Genomic DNA, 16,676 nt, shown 5'->3' with positions numbered 1-16,676 from the left:
AGATGCGCGCGCGATGTGTGTGAGTGAGGAGGAGTGTGAATTACTACTTTGGAGGGAACAGGCGGGCCACGTCCTTGCATGCGGACTGGATGTCCGGGTATCGGTACTGGTAGCCGAGCTCCTGGACGCGCTTCGGCACAACCTTGGCGCCCTTGGTCAGCAGCACGGCACGCTCCTTGCCGAAGATCAGGTTCAGCACGAGCTCGGGCAGCGGGAAGAAGGCCGGCCGGAACAGGGCGGACGCGAAGGCCTGGAAGGAAAGAGTTGTGTTAGGTAAGTTTGTAATGTCTCTCTTTACTACTAAGAATTATCGTTAGGCCACGAAACAAGCCTCAATACGGTGACGAAAGGAAACCGGACCGCTCCAAGACTAAAGGTATTCTTAGCCCCAATCCGGCGGCTTATCGAAAACACAAGAATAACGAACAATCAAGAAGAATTTAAGATCCGGTACAAACACAGGGTAGCCACTCAAATCTATTTTTAAAATTCCCGACTTTTCCAGAACCTCAAAAAATAATAGGATTTTCTTACCTAAAAAAAATATTGCAAATGGAAAACTGTTTAAACATCAGAATTTGATTCCGAGTTGATATTTATCCATGAAGGTGGGTCTAGGAGGTCGAACTTGGAAGTTCATTTTTCGAGTGATTTTATAGCCTTCCTCAGTAAGGAGAGGAAGGCAAAAAGTAAACACCAACCATCGTACAAAATGTCCATATAAATTTAAAAATGAATGCTGACAATTCCAATAATATTTGATTCAGGGTGGCCACACAAGTCGGGAAAGTCAGGAATTCGCCAAAATCCACGAAAATTCCACGAAGACGAGAATTTGTGATTTTTTGTTAAAAAGACGGGAAATGTCGGGAATCCCAAGCATCCTTGTTTAAAAAATATTATCTAACTCTTGAATTATTTCGAAATATTTTGTACACCTTTGAAATTCATTTCACTCAATTGGGTCCTAAAATGAAGCTTAGATTGCTGATATTATTGTTTACAGCGATAAAGCTTATTTTTCTGAGTACAATGACCCTTTGTACGAACACAAAGAGTTTAAAATGGATTTTTAAATCAATTTTGAAAAATTAACCTCGCGGTCCTTCTTGACAGAAAAGTTCCTACTTGACAGCTCGTTCCAAGGGGACCATAGTTGATCCATCGACAAAATGTTGTCTTGTCAAAAAAAAAAATTTGCATTAAAATGAAAAAAAGTGATCAGAAATTGTTTTTAATCGTGTTTTTTATCGTTGTACATAAAAATTGACATAGGGCTTTAGTACCCAATTCGTCTTCGGCATCTAACTTTAAATTTCGGGTTCCTTTCACTATTTCAATCTTTATGACAATGAAAAGGCTATTTAAGACCTCAAACCAGCGATGGAATAATCATCATCAAAAAAAAAAAACCATTGGACGTTCATCAAGAGAAAAAATCCAAAGGGAGCATGGCTCTCCTCTCTCGCACACGAAAGATCGGTAAAAGGAATCTTAAAAAAATCATCATCTTGATTATTCGGCGGAACATCTTTTTCACTACTACACTTGCAAGTGTAACGTCACGCGTCGAAAAATTACCTGTCACATTTTGTTGATGGGCAATATGTATAAACAGAGTGAAATAAATATTTTTAAGTGATGCTGACCAGGAAATTCACAAAAAATCACCCACAGATTGATTTTTTTGGAGGATTCGGGAGCGTGATTTGCCTCCTCTCTCTTTCGCATGTGAAGAAAGTTTGCTAGCGAAATTGATTTTTTTTTTGCGATTATTCCATCCCTGCCTAAGACATTAAAAATTCTAATACATATTGAATGATTATGGTGGCATGCATTTGACCCAAATTTATATATATTTTTTTTATGAATCACAGATTGTTATTTATTTTTGACTATGTTTATCAAACAAAAGGTAACATCTAAATTTTTAAAACAACAAAGCCAATATGAAAAAGAGTTTGATTTCGACGATTACATTACTGCCGTTCTACGCATAATTGTCCCATGTCATTTTTAGACGATTTTGACTTTTTGACATTTTTTAGTTTAGTTTGTCGTATACTTTTAGAAAAACACATAAAATCTAGTACTTTGTTCGGAAACTCATCAAAAACAACACCAAGTCTGTTTGTCCCATCGTTACACTTCAACGCATAATTGTCCCACCAAGTATTTACTCTCATAGAATCATTAGTTTAACGAAGCATTATGCCTTGTTTACCTATTGTATAGCAAGAGGATCATAAATAGGAGTGATAAACTACTAACTGGGGCGATTAGGGACACATTGGATGGATAGGAACCCACGGCATAATTGCGTAGAAACACAGAGATCGGTCGAAAAATTTCAATAGCGTTTTTCTCAGTTGCACTTTTTTGAACATGGGACAATTATGCGTAGAACAGCAGAATTAGTGTATAGTTATGTTTTTGTTTCATTTTGCCACATTTTTTTGAATATAAAAAAAATCCAACTACAGATTGTCAATAGTTTTTATTTGCAGTAAATATTTTTGAATCTTAAACTGAAATTCATTTAGTCATTTCAAAAATTGTTTCCAAATGTTTGATTCCCTTAAACTTTTGTGTGATTATGGGTACCGTAACTATAGATAAAGCTTAAACTTAAATATCGAAAAATAATCTAAAAGTTTTTCGCTCAGAATGAAAAAATGGAAAAATCTTAATCCACCTAAAAGGTCCTAATAAAAATAAGTGATGAGTTTAAAAAAAAACAGGCTGCCTACAGACTTTTTGTCAAGATTGTACATACACCGCCGTGGGGAAGTAGATTAAGGTTATGTAAATTCAGACCATTTTTTAAACTGCTTGTAATTTTAGATAGGTAAGTCAGATCTTGAAAATTTTTAATCTGTTTTATGCAAATAGGGAAATTTATATGCAGTAGTTTTTTAAGCTTTACTAAATCTTACAAATTTCAATAGGGACTTATGGGACCCCAAGACGAATCGAATGAGGCTAATACGGTAAAAATCGGCTTAGCCAGTGACGAGATATTCCAGTGACAATGATTCGGTACACATGTATACATACAGCCAAACACACAGACATTTGTTCAGCTGGTGATTCTGAGGCGATATGTACAAGCGAAGGTAGGTCTAGGAGGTCTAACTAAAAAGTTCATTTCTCGAGTGTTTCTAAAGCCTTTCCTCAGTAATGTGAGGAAGGCAAAAATTACGCTTTGAAAATATTAAAAAATTGGAAATGGCAAATATGGTTGGTAAAAATTGTAATCATAGTTTTTTTCTAATTATAAGTTTTTTTTAAATATAGTTTTTCTAAAGTTTTACGTCTTTTTCCGATTTGTGCTCTCAAAATTCAAAATTTGTAAAAAGTTTAAAAAGCCTCAATTTGATAAGAAATTCATTAATAAACGTTTTACAATGTATTCTAAATAGGTAGCATGTTGAAGACTTTACATGTTTTTCTAATTACGTGACAATCTGAATTTAAATTTGTATTAGCTTGATTAAATTAATAAGAATTTGTTTGAGTTATTAAAAATAAGTTTAAAGAACTTTTGGCTAGAAACATTCGTATAAAATCAAACTGTTATCAAACTGGATTTTTCACTGACACGTCGACAAATCGAAATTGATTCAAAAAATTAAACATCAATATTTATAAAATTTTAAAGGATGCCTGGTAATCCATAGATTTCATAGAATTCATAGATATTTTTAGTTTCTTTTAAAGTATAATAACTGTAATCAAGTGTAAAGATGTGTAAAGCTTTGATAAAAAATAAAATCATAAAAATAAAATTTAAAATTTTGTTGTCTTTAACTTTAAGTTATCATATTTTCATTGCCAGCTGAAACGAAGTTTCAAAAAACTTATGTTTGGTAATAGGGTCCTAAAGCCCTAAGTAAATGTGTATATACAGTAGTTGTTCGGTAACTGGGCTGAGAACGTAGCCCAGTCATCGAATGCTGTTCGCTAACTGGGCTGGACGAAAAATAACGAGGGGACTACCGATGCATAATATTTATTTGATGAAATATAAAAATAAACAAAACTAAAATTTATTTACAATGATTACTTTTCATATTTCTTTAATTGTGACTTAAAATAACATAAAAGTTTGAAAAAAGTTTGTTAATTGTTGACCATGATTTTTGCATCCATTAACCCCTCGGTGATTTCGGTTTGTTTTTGTTTTTTGACGTTTGTCTGCTTTTTAACTGGGCTACGGCCCAGTTATCGAGCGCCCAGTTAAAAAGCAGCCCAGTTAAACAACGCCCAGTTACCGAACAACTACTGTACAACAATTAAAAACACGCTTTGAAAACCATTTCTGATCACTTTTTTTTTATTTGAATGCAAAAAAAAAAAAAGTTGACAAGAGAACATTTTTTTGATTGATCGACTATGTTCCCATTGGAAAGAGCTGTCAAGTAGAACTCTGTCAAGAAGGACCGCGAGGTTAATTTATCAAAATTGATTTAAAAATCAATGTTAAACTCTTTGTGGTCGTACAAAAGGTCATTGTACTCAGAAAAATAAGCGTTATCGCTGCAAACAATAATATCAGCAATCTAAGCTTCATTAAATGACCCAATTTTAAAAATAAACATTGAAATAATAGGTTTTGTTAAGCTCTCGGTTATTTTTCAGACTGATTTTTTTTTTATGTTTTTACCCTGAATCAAAATTATGGTTCCATTTTTGAAGTAAATTTTTTAGGAATTTATTATTGAAACTCAAGTTTTTTTTACTAAAACTGTCAATGTTTTTTTTAGAAACTTAGTTCGAGACTTTTTATAGAGAGTTTTTAATTTGAAACCATTCTTCAGAAAAGAGATACATATAATTGTAAAGGCTCTGGAAAAGTCGGAAATTTTAAGATGGGATTTGAGTGGTCTCCCTGCCACGAAAAGGACACCGATTGGAAACTCGGAACATAGAACTGCTGATCGCTACGTTTTGTTGGGTACGAGTACGCTTAAATCCCGCAACTTCGATGTTGTAGCACTGCAGGAGATGTGCTGGAAGGGAGTGAAGACGTGGGACGATGATGGTTTGGAGTACACCATGTAGAAAACAAGCACAAGGGAATCGGCTTTATAGTGTTGGGCAAGATGCGTAGTCGTGTGATTGATTAGGAGCCGATTAACGACCAGATGTGTAGATTGAGGATTAATGGTTGTTTCTTCAGTGTTCATTGACCACAAGAGATATCGGAGATATGAACGCCCGCATTAGGAGGGGAGGAGATGTGCAATCCGGTGATTGGGCCAAATAGCTTGCGTTGAAAGCTCCCGAGTAAATGGACCATGTTCTCATCGACGACCGATTGATTTTCGGACTATTGAAGTTTAAAAAAAAAGAAGTTTTAACTGAAGAACCTACCTTGGTAAAGTCCTTATTCGTAATCAGCTGCGGTGCCACTCCGTTAAGCACCCCCTTCACCTCCGGCTTCTCGATCGCAAACTTGATCATTCCGCACAAATCATCCACGTGAATCCAGGGCAGATCGTGGCTCCCGTCCCCAATCGGACCACCGGCCCCAAACCAAAACGGCAGTATCAACGACGCAATCATCCCGCCCTCGCGCCCAATCACCACTCCGCTGCGCACCTTCACCCCTCGGCAGGTCGAATTGTCCCCCAGGTTGGCGGCCCGTTCCCACTCCACGCACAGCCGCGACATGAAGTCGTGCTCGACCGGTGCCGAGTCCTCCGTGTTTGGCTTCGGACCTGCCGCGTAGTGACTGACGCCGGAAATACTGACGAAAACGCGCGGCTTCACGGTGGCCCGCTCGATGGCCCGGGCACACGCGGCCGTCGAGTTGATCCGGGAGTTCCACACGTTCTGCTTGAAGCCGGGCGTCCAGCGGCGCGTCGGATCGAGCACGTTCTGGCCGGCCAGGTTGACCACGGCCGACGTGCCCTCCGGCAGGCCGTCCTTTTCCAGGTCGTGCCAGGTCATGGCCTTGATGGCGGGCATCCGCGAGATGGTGGTCACTTCGTAGCCGTCCGCCAGCAGGCATTTGGCCAGACGCTTGCCCACGAAGCCGGTTCCACCGCCTGAAAAGTTATTTTCGTAACGTTACATAATTGCTAAATAAACGGAGGAAAAATCCATCTCAAAAGCCCAACAGCCAGCAGCCTTACCGATCACTACATGCTTCAGCGACATCCGGATGCCGTTCTGCGACCTGTTACGACCAGATATGCTCCGGAATTCCGCCTGCGGATGGAAAATTTACACAACAAAACTACAAACCAATCGCTTCGAGTACGCGATTCGATTTGTTTTTATTTACTTGTTGCGAAATCCTCTCTCGGTCGAATGTCCTCGAAGGTCGGTTGTTTATTTTCCTTTTTTTGCGGATTTGAAATCGACATAAACAGCTGATTTTGACAGTTTGTCCGCAGTGGCGGAACGAGATTTTCGAAAAAGGGGGTTGACAAAAGAGTGCCCAGTGAGTTTGATGCACACTTACCAAAAATCATGATTTTTTGAGTTCCAAATCCCACTTTTCATACGAATTTTTCAGTTCAACCCATATAACCATTTTTATGGTTGTAGTACCTGAACTCAAAAAATCGTATGAAAAGTGGGATTTTGAACTCAAAAAATCATGATTTTTGGTAAGGGTGTGGTTTTCGATTTGTTCTAGATTTATGGCGGTAATTTGTTATTACCAAATATTAGGCAAAACCAATCGCGATTTTCAAAATCAAATCACATTGTTCGCTCTACACTCAAACCCCGTTGGTTTGACACCAACTGTTGTCAAACGAACGGGGTCACTTTTTAGTTTGACACCCTTCTTACACGGAGTTCACACACACTACCAAACGTTTGTTTCGATAGTGTGCGTGAGCGCCGTGTAAAAAGTGACAGTTCGTCACTTTTTAGTTTGACTTTGACCAACCAACTGGGTACAAACTAAAAAAGTGTCAAACGAAAAAGTGACCAACCACCGGGGGTTGAGTGTATAGCATTGATTTGGCGTTTCTCTAATGCAATTCCTACTAGGTGTCCGAAGGTTTGAAACAATTACGCAATCCAAAACTCGTTTTACATCTACATCCTTATCAAAAATCATAATAATTCTGAGTTCAATATTCCACTTTTCATAAAATTTTTGAGTTCTGGTACTAAAACCATAAAAATGATTATATGGGTTGAACTAAAAAAATCGTATGAATATTAGGATATTGAACTCAGAAAATCATGATATTTCGTTAGGGTGTAGGCTCCATCGTGGGATTCGAACTGACGACCTTTGGATTGTATTGGCAAAAAAAAATAAATCAATCTGTTCAATCAGTTACACCGTGCACGACCGGTTTGTTTCATTTTCGCCAGAAATAATGACAGAAATCTTGGGCCCTTCCGACCAGGCCTTGAGCTTTGTATGGGGGAAATTGTCAAAATGAAGAGGGCGCAATAGTTGACCGATCCCAATCCATTATTTTTTTTATTTTTACCGCAAAGACTGATCGAAACATTGTTATTTTTCCAGAATTATTATAAAGTTCAATATACATAAATACAAAAATCACAAAAGGGTCCATCGTGGACACTTTTTTGGAAACCTCAAACCCCCTCAATTTCCATACAAAATAAATCTTTTTTGTATGGAGCGTGGACAATCGCCAAATTACAAAAAATACAACAAATACAAAAAAACAAAAGATAAAAAATACAAAAATTTCAAAAATTACAAAAATTACAAAAATTACAAAAATTACAAAAATTACAAAAATTACAAAAATTACAAAAATTACAAAAATTACAAAAATTACAAAAATTACAAAAATTACAAAAATTACAAAAATTACAAAAATTACAAAAATTACAAAAATTACAAAAATTACAAAAATTACAAAAATTACAAAAATTACAAAAATTACAAAAATTACAAAAATTACAAAAATTACAAAAATTACAAAAATTACAAAAATTACAAAAATTACAAAAATTACAAAAATTACAAAAATTACAAAAATTACAAAAATTACAAAAATTACAAAAATTACAAAAATTACAAAAATTACAAAAATTACAAAAATTACAAAAATTACAAAAATTACAAAAATTACAAAAATTACAAAAATTACAAAAATTACAAAAATTACAAAAATTACAAAAATTACAAAAATTACAAAAATTACAAAAATTACAAAAATTACAAAAATTACAAAAATTACAAAAATTACAAAAATTACAAAAATTACAAAAATTACAAAAATTACAAAAATTACAAAAATTACAAAAATTACAAAAATTACAAAAATTACAAAAATTACAAAAATTACAAAAATTACAAAAATTACAAAAGTTATAAAAACTTCAAAAAATACAAAAAATACAAAAATTACAAAAAACTACGAAAATTACAAAAAATACAAAAATTACAAAAATTACAAAAATTACAAAAATTACAAAAATTACAAAAATTACAAAAATTACAAAAAATACAAAAATTACAAAAATTACAAAAATTACAAAAATTACAAAAATTACAAAAATTACAAAAATTACAAAAATTACAAAAATTACAAAAATTACAAAAATTACAAAAATTACAAAAATTACAAAAATTACAAAAATTACAAAAATTACAAAAATTACAAAAATTACAAAAATTACAAAAATTACAAAAATTACAAAAATTACAAAAATTACAAAAATTACAAAAATTACAAAAATTACAAAAATTACAAAAATTACAAAAATTACAAAAATTACAAAAATTACAAAAATTACAAAAATTACAAAAATTACAAAAATTACAAAAATTACAAAAATTACAAAAATTACAAAAATTACAAAAATTACAAAAATTACAAAAATTACAAAAATTACAAAAATTACAAAAATTACAAAAATTACAAAAATTACAAAAATTACAAAAATTACAAAAATTACAAAAATTACAAAAATTACAAAAATTACAAAAATTACAAAAATTACAAAAGTTATAAAAACTTCAAAAAATACAAAAAATACAAAAATTACAAAAATTACAAAAAACTACGAAAATTACAAAAAATACAAAAATTACAAAAATTACAAAAATTACAAAAATTACAAAAATTACAAAAATTACAAAAATTACAAAAATTACAAAAATTACAAAAATTACAAAAATTACAAAAATTACAAAAATTACAAAAATTACAAAAATTACAAAAATTACAAAAATTACAAAAATTACAAAAATTACAAAAATTACAAAAATTACAAAAATTACAAAAATTACAAAAATTACAAAAATTACAAAAATTACAAAAATACAAAAATTACAAAAATTACAAAAATACAAAAATTACAAAATTACAAAAATTACAAAAATTACAAAAAGTACAAAAATTACAAAAATTACAAAAATTACAAAAATTACAAAAATTACAAAAATTACAAAAATTACAAAAATCACAAAAAATACAAAAATTACAAAAATTACAAAAATTACAAAAAATTACAAAAATTACAAAAATTACAAAAATTACAAAAATAACAAAAATTACAAAAATTACAAAAAATACAAAAATTACAAAAATTACAAAAATTACAAAAATTACAAAAATTACAAAAATTACAAAAATTACAAAAAATACAAAAATTACAAAAATTACAAAAATTACAAAAATTACAAAAATTACAAAAATTACAAAAATTACAAAAATTACAAAAATTACAAAAATTACAAAAATTACAAAAATTACAAAAATTACAAAAATTACAAAAAATACAAAAATTACAAAAATTACAAAAAACTACAAAAATTATAAAAACATCAAAAAATACACAAAATACAAAAATTACAAAAAACTACGAAAATTACAAAAAATACAAAAATTACAAAAATTACAAAAATTACAAAAATTACAAAAATAACAAAAATTACAAAAATTACAAAAAATACAAAAATTACAAAAATTCAAAAATTACAAAAATTACAAAAATTACAAAAATTACAAAAGTTACAAAAATTATAAAAACTTCAAAAAATACAAAAATTACAAAAAACTACAAAAATTATAAAAACTTCAAAAAATACAAAAAATACAAAAATTACAAAAAACTACGAAAATTACAAAAAATACAAAAATTACAAAAATTACAAAAATAACAAAAATTACAAAAATTACAAAAAATACAAAAATTACAAAAATTACAAAAATTTAAAAATTACAAAAATTACAAAAATTATAAAAACTTGAAAAAATACAAAAATTACAAAAAAAACTACGAAAATTACAAAAAATACAAAAAATACAAAAAAATAAAGTCAATCAATCAAAACACGCATTTAAGATTACCATATTTATTTCGCAACTCGTCTTACTGACTTTTTCCAAATATCTTAAGTTTTGCTTACCAATAGTGTAACATGTGTGAAACTGTGTTTTTTTTTCTCTCCATTTCTTGTTTTGCTGTTCTGTTGACTTTTTAGTCGTTTTTTTATTTTTAAATTTCTAGCCAAGCTTTCCAATCATTGTTCAAATTTCTATAGTCATTGTTCCGTTAATTTTTGTTTTCACTTTGTTTTTTGCTAGCCTTAATGGCCGTTTTCTTCGTTATAAACTTTGAATGCGTTTGTAACCTACCAAAATATAATTATAGCTGTCTATTTGTCTTCTTCTGTTTTTAAATATTTGCTCTCAACTGTTAAAGTTTCACTATTATTACTTAAAACCTTGCTCTGCACTTTAAATTTTTTACTCACGAGTTTAAACTTGGTTTCAAAATCTGCTTTTTTTTCGCTCACAATGCCAATAGGGTATAAAATGATTTGCTTCTTTTAACCTAAGTAATTTATTAGTGTTGGTTTTGTTTGCAGTTTTCTAGGTTCATAACGTTATAATTGAAAGTTACAAAGTTCAGACACGTTTAAATGGATATTTGTTTCGTTTTTGTTTTATTAAATGTATTTTTGGCATTTCAAGGGAAATATTGAGGGAGATTTTTCCTTTCGATTCAGAGTTTTATTTTTTGGTTTTTATTTTTTATTAAAGTATTGGTATCACTAATATCAACAATCAAACACATACGACTCTTTTTTTTGCTTAGGATTTGTTTTTTCTCCATTTTGATTATTCTTTCTGACTTAGGTACATATTCAACATGACTACAGTAGGAGTAAAAATATTTAATATCTTTTCTTTCTTTGTATGTTTTTGTTCGTAAAGCAAACGAAGTTTATAAACTATGATTTGGCTTTGTTAACAGACCAAGTTGAAGTATGAACAAGTTTATTTTAGAAAAAAATATCATTTAATTTTCAGAATTATAAGCTCCGTTTCGGAAGTCCAATTGCAGAAACTAACAAATGCATAAAATTTAATCTTTTAACCACAATTTCCAATCCAATCCAAATTTTCGTAGGTTCGTTCGTGGAGGTTAGGTTTTTCGAAGTCCAGAATTGTTTTCGCTTGCGACGCAGTGCTGTGTCGTATACTTGCTTGCTTGTGTGGAGGAAGATTGCTTGAAAGTTGTGACAATTAGTTATCCTTTCGGCGAAAAAAGGAATCGCGTGTATTACTTTCTATTTGTACGTGTTCTGCTATCTATTGCGTATAAGGTTATGTCGAAGTGTTGCTCAAATGTTAAAACCTGTATTACAACTGTTTTTCTTTCTTTCTTTATCAAAATAGTCTATTGTTCTAGTTGATAAAAAATGCTGCTGCCTTCCACTTGCTGTGTAAGCGAATGCGAGTTATAATTTGATAAAACTGGACTGAATTGCGTACTGTTTTTGTTCTATTTCTGAATATCTATAACAACATTGAAGAGAGGTGTCATGTGGGGCCCAAGCGCCGTAACGCTGTGTAACGCCATTTTGACGTTTTGCCGTTACACGACAGCGGAGCGTGGGGGAAAAGCCTGATAAATGCGTGGGTCTTTTTGGTTTGATCAGCAGAAGAGTCTGACAACGGAAACTGAAATGGCATCTGAAAGAAACGGAACGGCTGGTTGCTGCGGTATTGCTCGTTTGCGACTGCCGTTGGCAGTGCTTCACGCCTTGAAGATCTGCGGAAACTCGTTGGCGATCTCCCGCACAATCTGCTGATCGCCGGCGCTGCACTCCGTCTCCTCGCAGAAGATCCGGGTGAAGATCTTCATCAGGTCCTGCTTGCGGTGCTGGTGGTCCGCGTAGCTGGTGTTGCGCACAATCTTGCGGCACAGCTCCAGGTACCACTTGCGGATCTGGGGAGGGGTGGAACGGGTTAGCAAGCTGGGTTGAGAGTTGGGTTGGGCAAGTCTTACCGGTTCTCCTGCGGAAAGGTCCGACAGTTGGCGCACCAGGATGTCAATGAGGACGCTCTGGTCGTTGGAGTAGAAAATGGAGGCGGTTTCGGGGCGCGAAAACAGATCGACTAGCATCTTCAGAACCGGATTTATGTGCGCTGGAGTGTGCTTCAAGGTGTGTACTGGATCCTCTGCAAAATTGAGTAGAAAGTTTTTAAATATCGTTCCGAGGTAGAGCCCCAATTTTAATATCACAAAATTCATAAATCTAGCAAAACAATCTAAATTGCCAGTGTCCAAGTGTAAACAAAGAATTTATCTTGCTCATTCCTAACGTAAACATCAACTGACGTGATCAGGACAGACTCTTTGTTTACACTCCGACACTGGCCCATTCACATTGTTTTGCTTGAAATCTTCCTGGTTGACACATGCGTTACGTTTTTTGACATTGTCAAGAAAGGCGTAACGCTAAAGCATAAACAGTCAACACCTTTCTTGTAGCATCTTGGAGGGAGTGACAGCTAAGTTCAGAACACGTGCTTGTCAAAAAGTAATCAAATGAAAGACTGTGATTTGTGTACTAATAACAACGAATTTCTGTGGTTTTCCGAACAGTTAAAACAAAATCCAAGTTTTTTCAATCAGAAAATAACAAAAGTTTGCAGCAAAAGTTTCCAGCTGTGAAAAAACACCGAAGTTGTAAACAAAGCTCCCGCGTTGCAACGCAAAAGGTAAGCCCGCCCTACCTTCCCGGTTGATCAGCACCAGAATCTTCTCCGTAAAAGTTTTCGCCGTCTTGATCTGCTCCATCGCTTCCAGCACGACGTTCTCGGTAAAGTTGTCAAACTGCAGGTTGAAGGACAGGATCAGGTTGATCATGGTGTCCGGCAGCACGCCGTGCACGTCCGTGTCCGGCGGCGTCTCGATGATGTTCAGCAGGAAGATGATAAAGTCCGAGCGGAGGTGCTCTGCGAAGCAGATTAGGGTTGAGGTTGAGATTTTGAGTGGGGGTTTGTGGTGGGGTTTACCTTGCTGGTTGATGGGCATTCGTCTGCCGATGGAGAACACGATGATGAGCATGTTGGCGAGTTCTTGCAGCTTTTCGACGTTGCGCGCGTTGGAGATCATGTCCTGGACGATTTCCAGCGGAAGCACGGAGCCGAGCAGGATGTCAACGGTGGTGTAGTCCAGGTGGCACATGGCTTTGAACGCCTCGAGTAGCAGTTTCCGGATGGACCAGCGCGTTTCCATCTGGTAGTACAGGACCAGGTTGATGACGCTTTGGTAGTGGTCGACGGCCATTTCGTTGCGGCAGATTTTGGGGTCGGCGTGGGTGAGGATGCTGATCAGTTCGCTGAGGTACCGGCTGATGTCGGCTTCGTCTTCGTGCAGCATCCAGGTGCGCTGTTCCGAGTCGTTTTTACACTCGGACAGACCGTTGAAAATGACGCGCAGCCGCTGGGCGTCATGCGTTTGAGCTAGTAAGGCGTCCGGAACGTCGAGTGGTGCAGTCAGGTGCACGGCTATCGGTTCCAGGTGCTTGACGATCGGCTGGGGAAGCAGCGGTTCCAGCTCGCTGAGTACGACGCGCAGGGCAACGCAAGCCATTTCATGGCTGAGGCTGGTGTTGGTGCGGATCGCGTCCACGACCTGGTACACGTCTTGGGGTTCGATTTTCGACAGCGGAACATCGTTCAGGTTGTGACTCTCGGCGATCGTGTCCGGATCGCTGGTAGGTTCTTTGGCGGATGATTCCTTTGGTTGGGGTTCGTTTTCGCTGGCGGTCATGTCGTCGTTGTTGGTGATTTCCGCCTCCATCTCGTGATCAGTTTGTGCTTCCGGTTCTGCCGTTGGTTCGGTCTTGGCGATCTCTTCGTCTCCTCGCGAGATGGCCGTAATTTCGTCACTCGTCGTGGTTGTCGTCGTTGTGGTGGCCGTATTGGTCGTTTCCGTTTCGGACACTTCCGACACGACGCTGTTTTCTTGCGCAGTTGGCGTCAGCGGTTCGTCCTGGTTCAGCTTGGACGAGAGGACGCTCATGCTGGGACTTTCCTGAACAAACTGTGGAACACTGTTGGCCACTCCTACCGCTGGACTAGACTGTGACTTTTTGGTTAGCTTCTCGTGCTTTACCGCAACTGGTGATCGGGGAGGTTCACTCCCACTGCTGTGACTAGACACGGGCTCTGAAACGATTGAGGTTAGCTGGATGCTCGTAAATCCTCAAGACATCGCACTCACCTGTGCAGTTGTTACAAGGGTAATCCTCCAGATGCTTCACACTTCCGTTGCCCATTTTCACCGGTACAGGTTCTGAATCACTGTCGGAACTCTCGAACTGCAAAACAAAGCGCAAAATAAACACGTGATCGCATCCGGAACTAAACCAGGCCGAAACCTATTTAAAACTATTCCTCTCTTGTATCGTAGCCACACACTCTCACTCGCTCATCCGCATTTTCATCGACAGCGTCGTCGTTCTACTAGCATAATTACCTTCAGCATCTTCTCGATTTTCCGCTGTTTCTCGACCAGTCGATCGATGAGCTCCTCGCGATTGATGATACCGTTGATCTCCTTGTCCGTTGACATTCGCAGCGACTCGATGCTCGACTCGAGGAACCCGTTGAGGAAGTTTGGATCGACCTGAAAGAAGCATTACAGCGTAATTATGCACGTCAGAGGATAATCCTCTAGAAGAAGGGGGTTAATGCATATGCTTACACAGCATCCGCAAAATGCCATGTAGCGCTGTACAAGGCGTGGATATAAATATTTACAGCGTTATTACGCGACCGTGCAAAGGGAACGTGGAAGTGGAAGAGTTTTGAGGAGGCGTCTCTCGACGCCCGGGTGGCCTTGCCGACGGACGGAAGCGCCCTCAGCCGCTTATCATCCACTGATCTGAAGATGATACTTGGGGTTCATTTAAAATGCAGTAAAATATTGATTTTTCTTCCACTATCCACTTTCGGCCTTGTACGTGCTCTCTGCGATGTTTGTCCCTCCGCATGCTGCTGTTTTTCTACGCTATATTCGCGATATCTACCTTGAGCTTCATGACATAATTCGACGGCACGAAGCCGATGTTGCCCTTCATGCTGACCACCTGCCACCAGTTCCGCTGGCGGGCACTGGTCTGGTGCAGGATAAAGTACTCGCCCTCGTCGAAGCTGATCGTCTTGGGGTACACGGCCGTAAAGTCGTACAGCGCCTTCAGCATCTCGAAGCTCTCTGCAAAAATGGTTGTAACAAGACGCGAAAAATAATTGATTTTTCCTCTTTCCAGGGTAGAGCCTGACCCATATCCTACCAGCTTCGTTCAGCAGATTGTCGCCCATGGTTGGCTCGGCAGTTCCTGACGGTGTGACCAGCTATCTACCGGACTCTTCCTCACATTCGTCACGACCTTTTGTGCGAACTTTAATCTTCACCTCACGCGAAAATTGGGATAGCGAAAAAAAGTAACGAGGTCCTCACACACCTACCCCACCCTGCGCGACACACTTCAGTGGGGCTCCATATCACACGCAGCACAGTGACGACCCGACAAACCCGTCCGTGCTCTTTGGAAGTCCCGCACACATTGTAGCTGTGCTCTCGCGTGCTACTCTCGCTGTGTGTGTTGTTATTCACAGCTTCCTCTGCTGTCATCTTTGCGAAGAGAGAGAGAGCGCGCGCTCTGTTTATTTTTGCAACTCGAAAACAACCAAAATTCCTCGGTTCACCCAAGTAGGCGCGCGCGGTCGACCAAATGTCAATGTACCCGTACTGTGTTTTGGTCTCTCGTGCGCTTTGGACGGTCGTTCGAGAGAGCGGGGGTTTGCTTGAAATGTTTGTGCTAATGTTGAGTTTTCTCTTTTTTCAGCGCTGGGTGCTGCCATCTGGGAGCGAGCACGATGAGGAGGACGTTCAATGTGACAGTTTGGAGGCAATGTAAACATGGTTGAGTTGAACACGCAGCATAGTAAGGTGGAAATTCGAAAATTACGAAGATTTTCGTGAGTTCTGATGGTTGAATAATGCTGACTGAGTAATGAAGTGACGGAGATTTTCGTGAGTTCTGAATGATGCTGACAGAATGAAACGACGAAGATTTTCGTGAGTTCTGATGGTTGAATAATGCTGACTGAGTAATGAAATGACGGAGATTTTCGTGAGTTCTGATGGTTGAATAATGCTGACTAAGTAATGAAATGACGGAGATTTTCGTGAGTTCTGATGGTTGAAGAACGCTGAATTGCATTGCTCGACTATTACGTCCGTGTTAGAGAAAGATGTCCGTTTTCTATGCTTCAACTTTTTTGAGATCAATGCTTGTCCAATAGCATTAAGCGGATTTAAAACGCAAGGTGTCATTAAATCAGGAGCTTCTCTCTGTGCGAAAAAAAAGTTGCCATTAAACACATCCTAACCAGCAGCAGAAACTCGGCTTC

The 16,676-nt window shown here is 36.6% G+C and overlaps 2 protein-coding genes across 2 annotated transcripts; both read right to left on the bottom strand.

Annotated features, from left to right (window-relative positions):
- Positions 1-36: 36 nt before the first annotated feature.
- LOC120419940 (epimerase family protein SDR39U1) lies at positions 37-6,356 on the bottom strand. The gene is made up of 4 exons (XM_039582837.2): positions 6,293-6,356; positions 6,141-6,216; positions 5,377-6,053; positions 37-250 (listed from the first exon to the last, which is right to left on the bottom strand). Exons 2-4 carry the CDS (start codon positions 6,163-6,165, stop codon positions 44-46), a joined length of 909 nt encoding a protein of 302 aa, XP_039438771.1. The 5' UTR covers positions 6,166-6,216; positions 6,293-6,356; the 3' UTR covers positions 37-43.
- A 3,940-nt stretch (positions 6,357-10,296) lies between these two features.
- LOC120419769 (NCK-interacting protein with SH3 domain) lies at positions 10,297-15,971 on the bottom strand. Its single transcript, XM_039582634.2, has 8 exons — positions 15,554-15,971; positions 15,290-15,474; positions 14,737-14,886; positions 14,482-14,578; positions 13,269-14,426; positions 12,987-13,208; positions 12,256-12,428; positions 10,297-12,195 (listed from the first exon to the last, which is right to left on the bottom strand). Exons 1-8 carry the CDS (start codon positions 15,579-15,581, stop codon positions 12,004-12,006), a joined length of 2,205 nt encoding a protein of 734 aa, XP_039438568.1. The 5' UTR covers positions 15,582-15,971; the 3' UTR covers positions 10,297-12,003.
- Between the last annotated feature and the right edge of the window lie 705 nt (positions 15,972-16,676).

The sequence above is a fragment of the Culex pipiens genome, chromosome 1, assembly GCF_016801865.2.
Source record: "Culex pipiens pallens isolate TS chromosome 1, TS_CPP_V2, whole genome shotgun sequence".
NCBI classification, from domain to species: domain Eukaryota; kingdom Metazoa; phylum Arthropoda; class Insecta; order Diptera; family Culicidae; genus Culex; species Culex pipiens.
The sequence above is the reverse complement of the archived record's forward strand: the minus strand, read 5'-3'. Positions and strand labels throughout refer to the sequence as shown.

What these genes read in the sequence shown, in the direction of transcription:
- LOC120419940 (XM_039582837.2), bottom strand. Translation starts at nt 6,165, where the DNA reads ATGTCGCTGAAGCATGTAGTGATCG. An exon ending in GCTGAAGCATGTAGTGATCG is followed by an intron (nt 6,054 to 6,140) that starts GTAAGGCTGCTG and finishes ATAACTTTTCAG; the next exon opens with GCGGTGGAACCGGCTTCGTG. An exon ending in CGAATAAGGACTTTACCAAG is followed by an intron (nt 251 to 5,376) that starts GTAGGTTCTTCA and finishes CTTTCCTTCCAG; the next exon opens with GCCTTCGCGTCCGCCCTGTT.
- LOC120419769 (XM_039582634.2), bottom strand. Translation starts at nt 15,581, where the DNA reads ATGGGCGACAATCTGCTGAACGAAGCTG. An exon ending in AATGCCCATCAACCAGCAAG is followed by an intron (nt 13,209 to 13,268) that starts GTAAACCCCACC and finishes TCTGCTTCGCAG; the next exon opens with AGCACCTCCGCTCGGACTTT. An exon ending in GGTGCTGATCAACCGGGAAG is followed by an intron (nt 12,429 to 12,986) that starts GTAGGGCGGGCT and finishes TCAATTTTGCAG; the next exon opens with AGGATCCAGTACACACCTTG.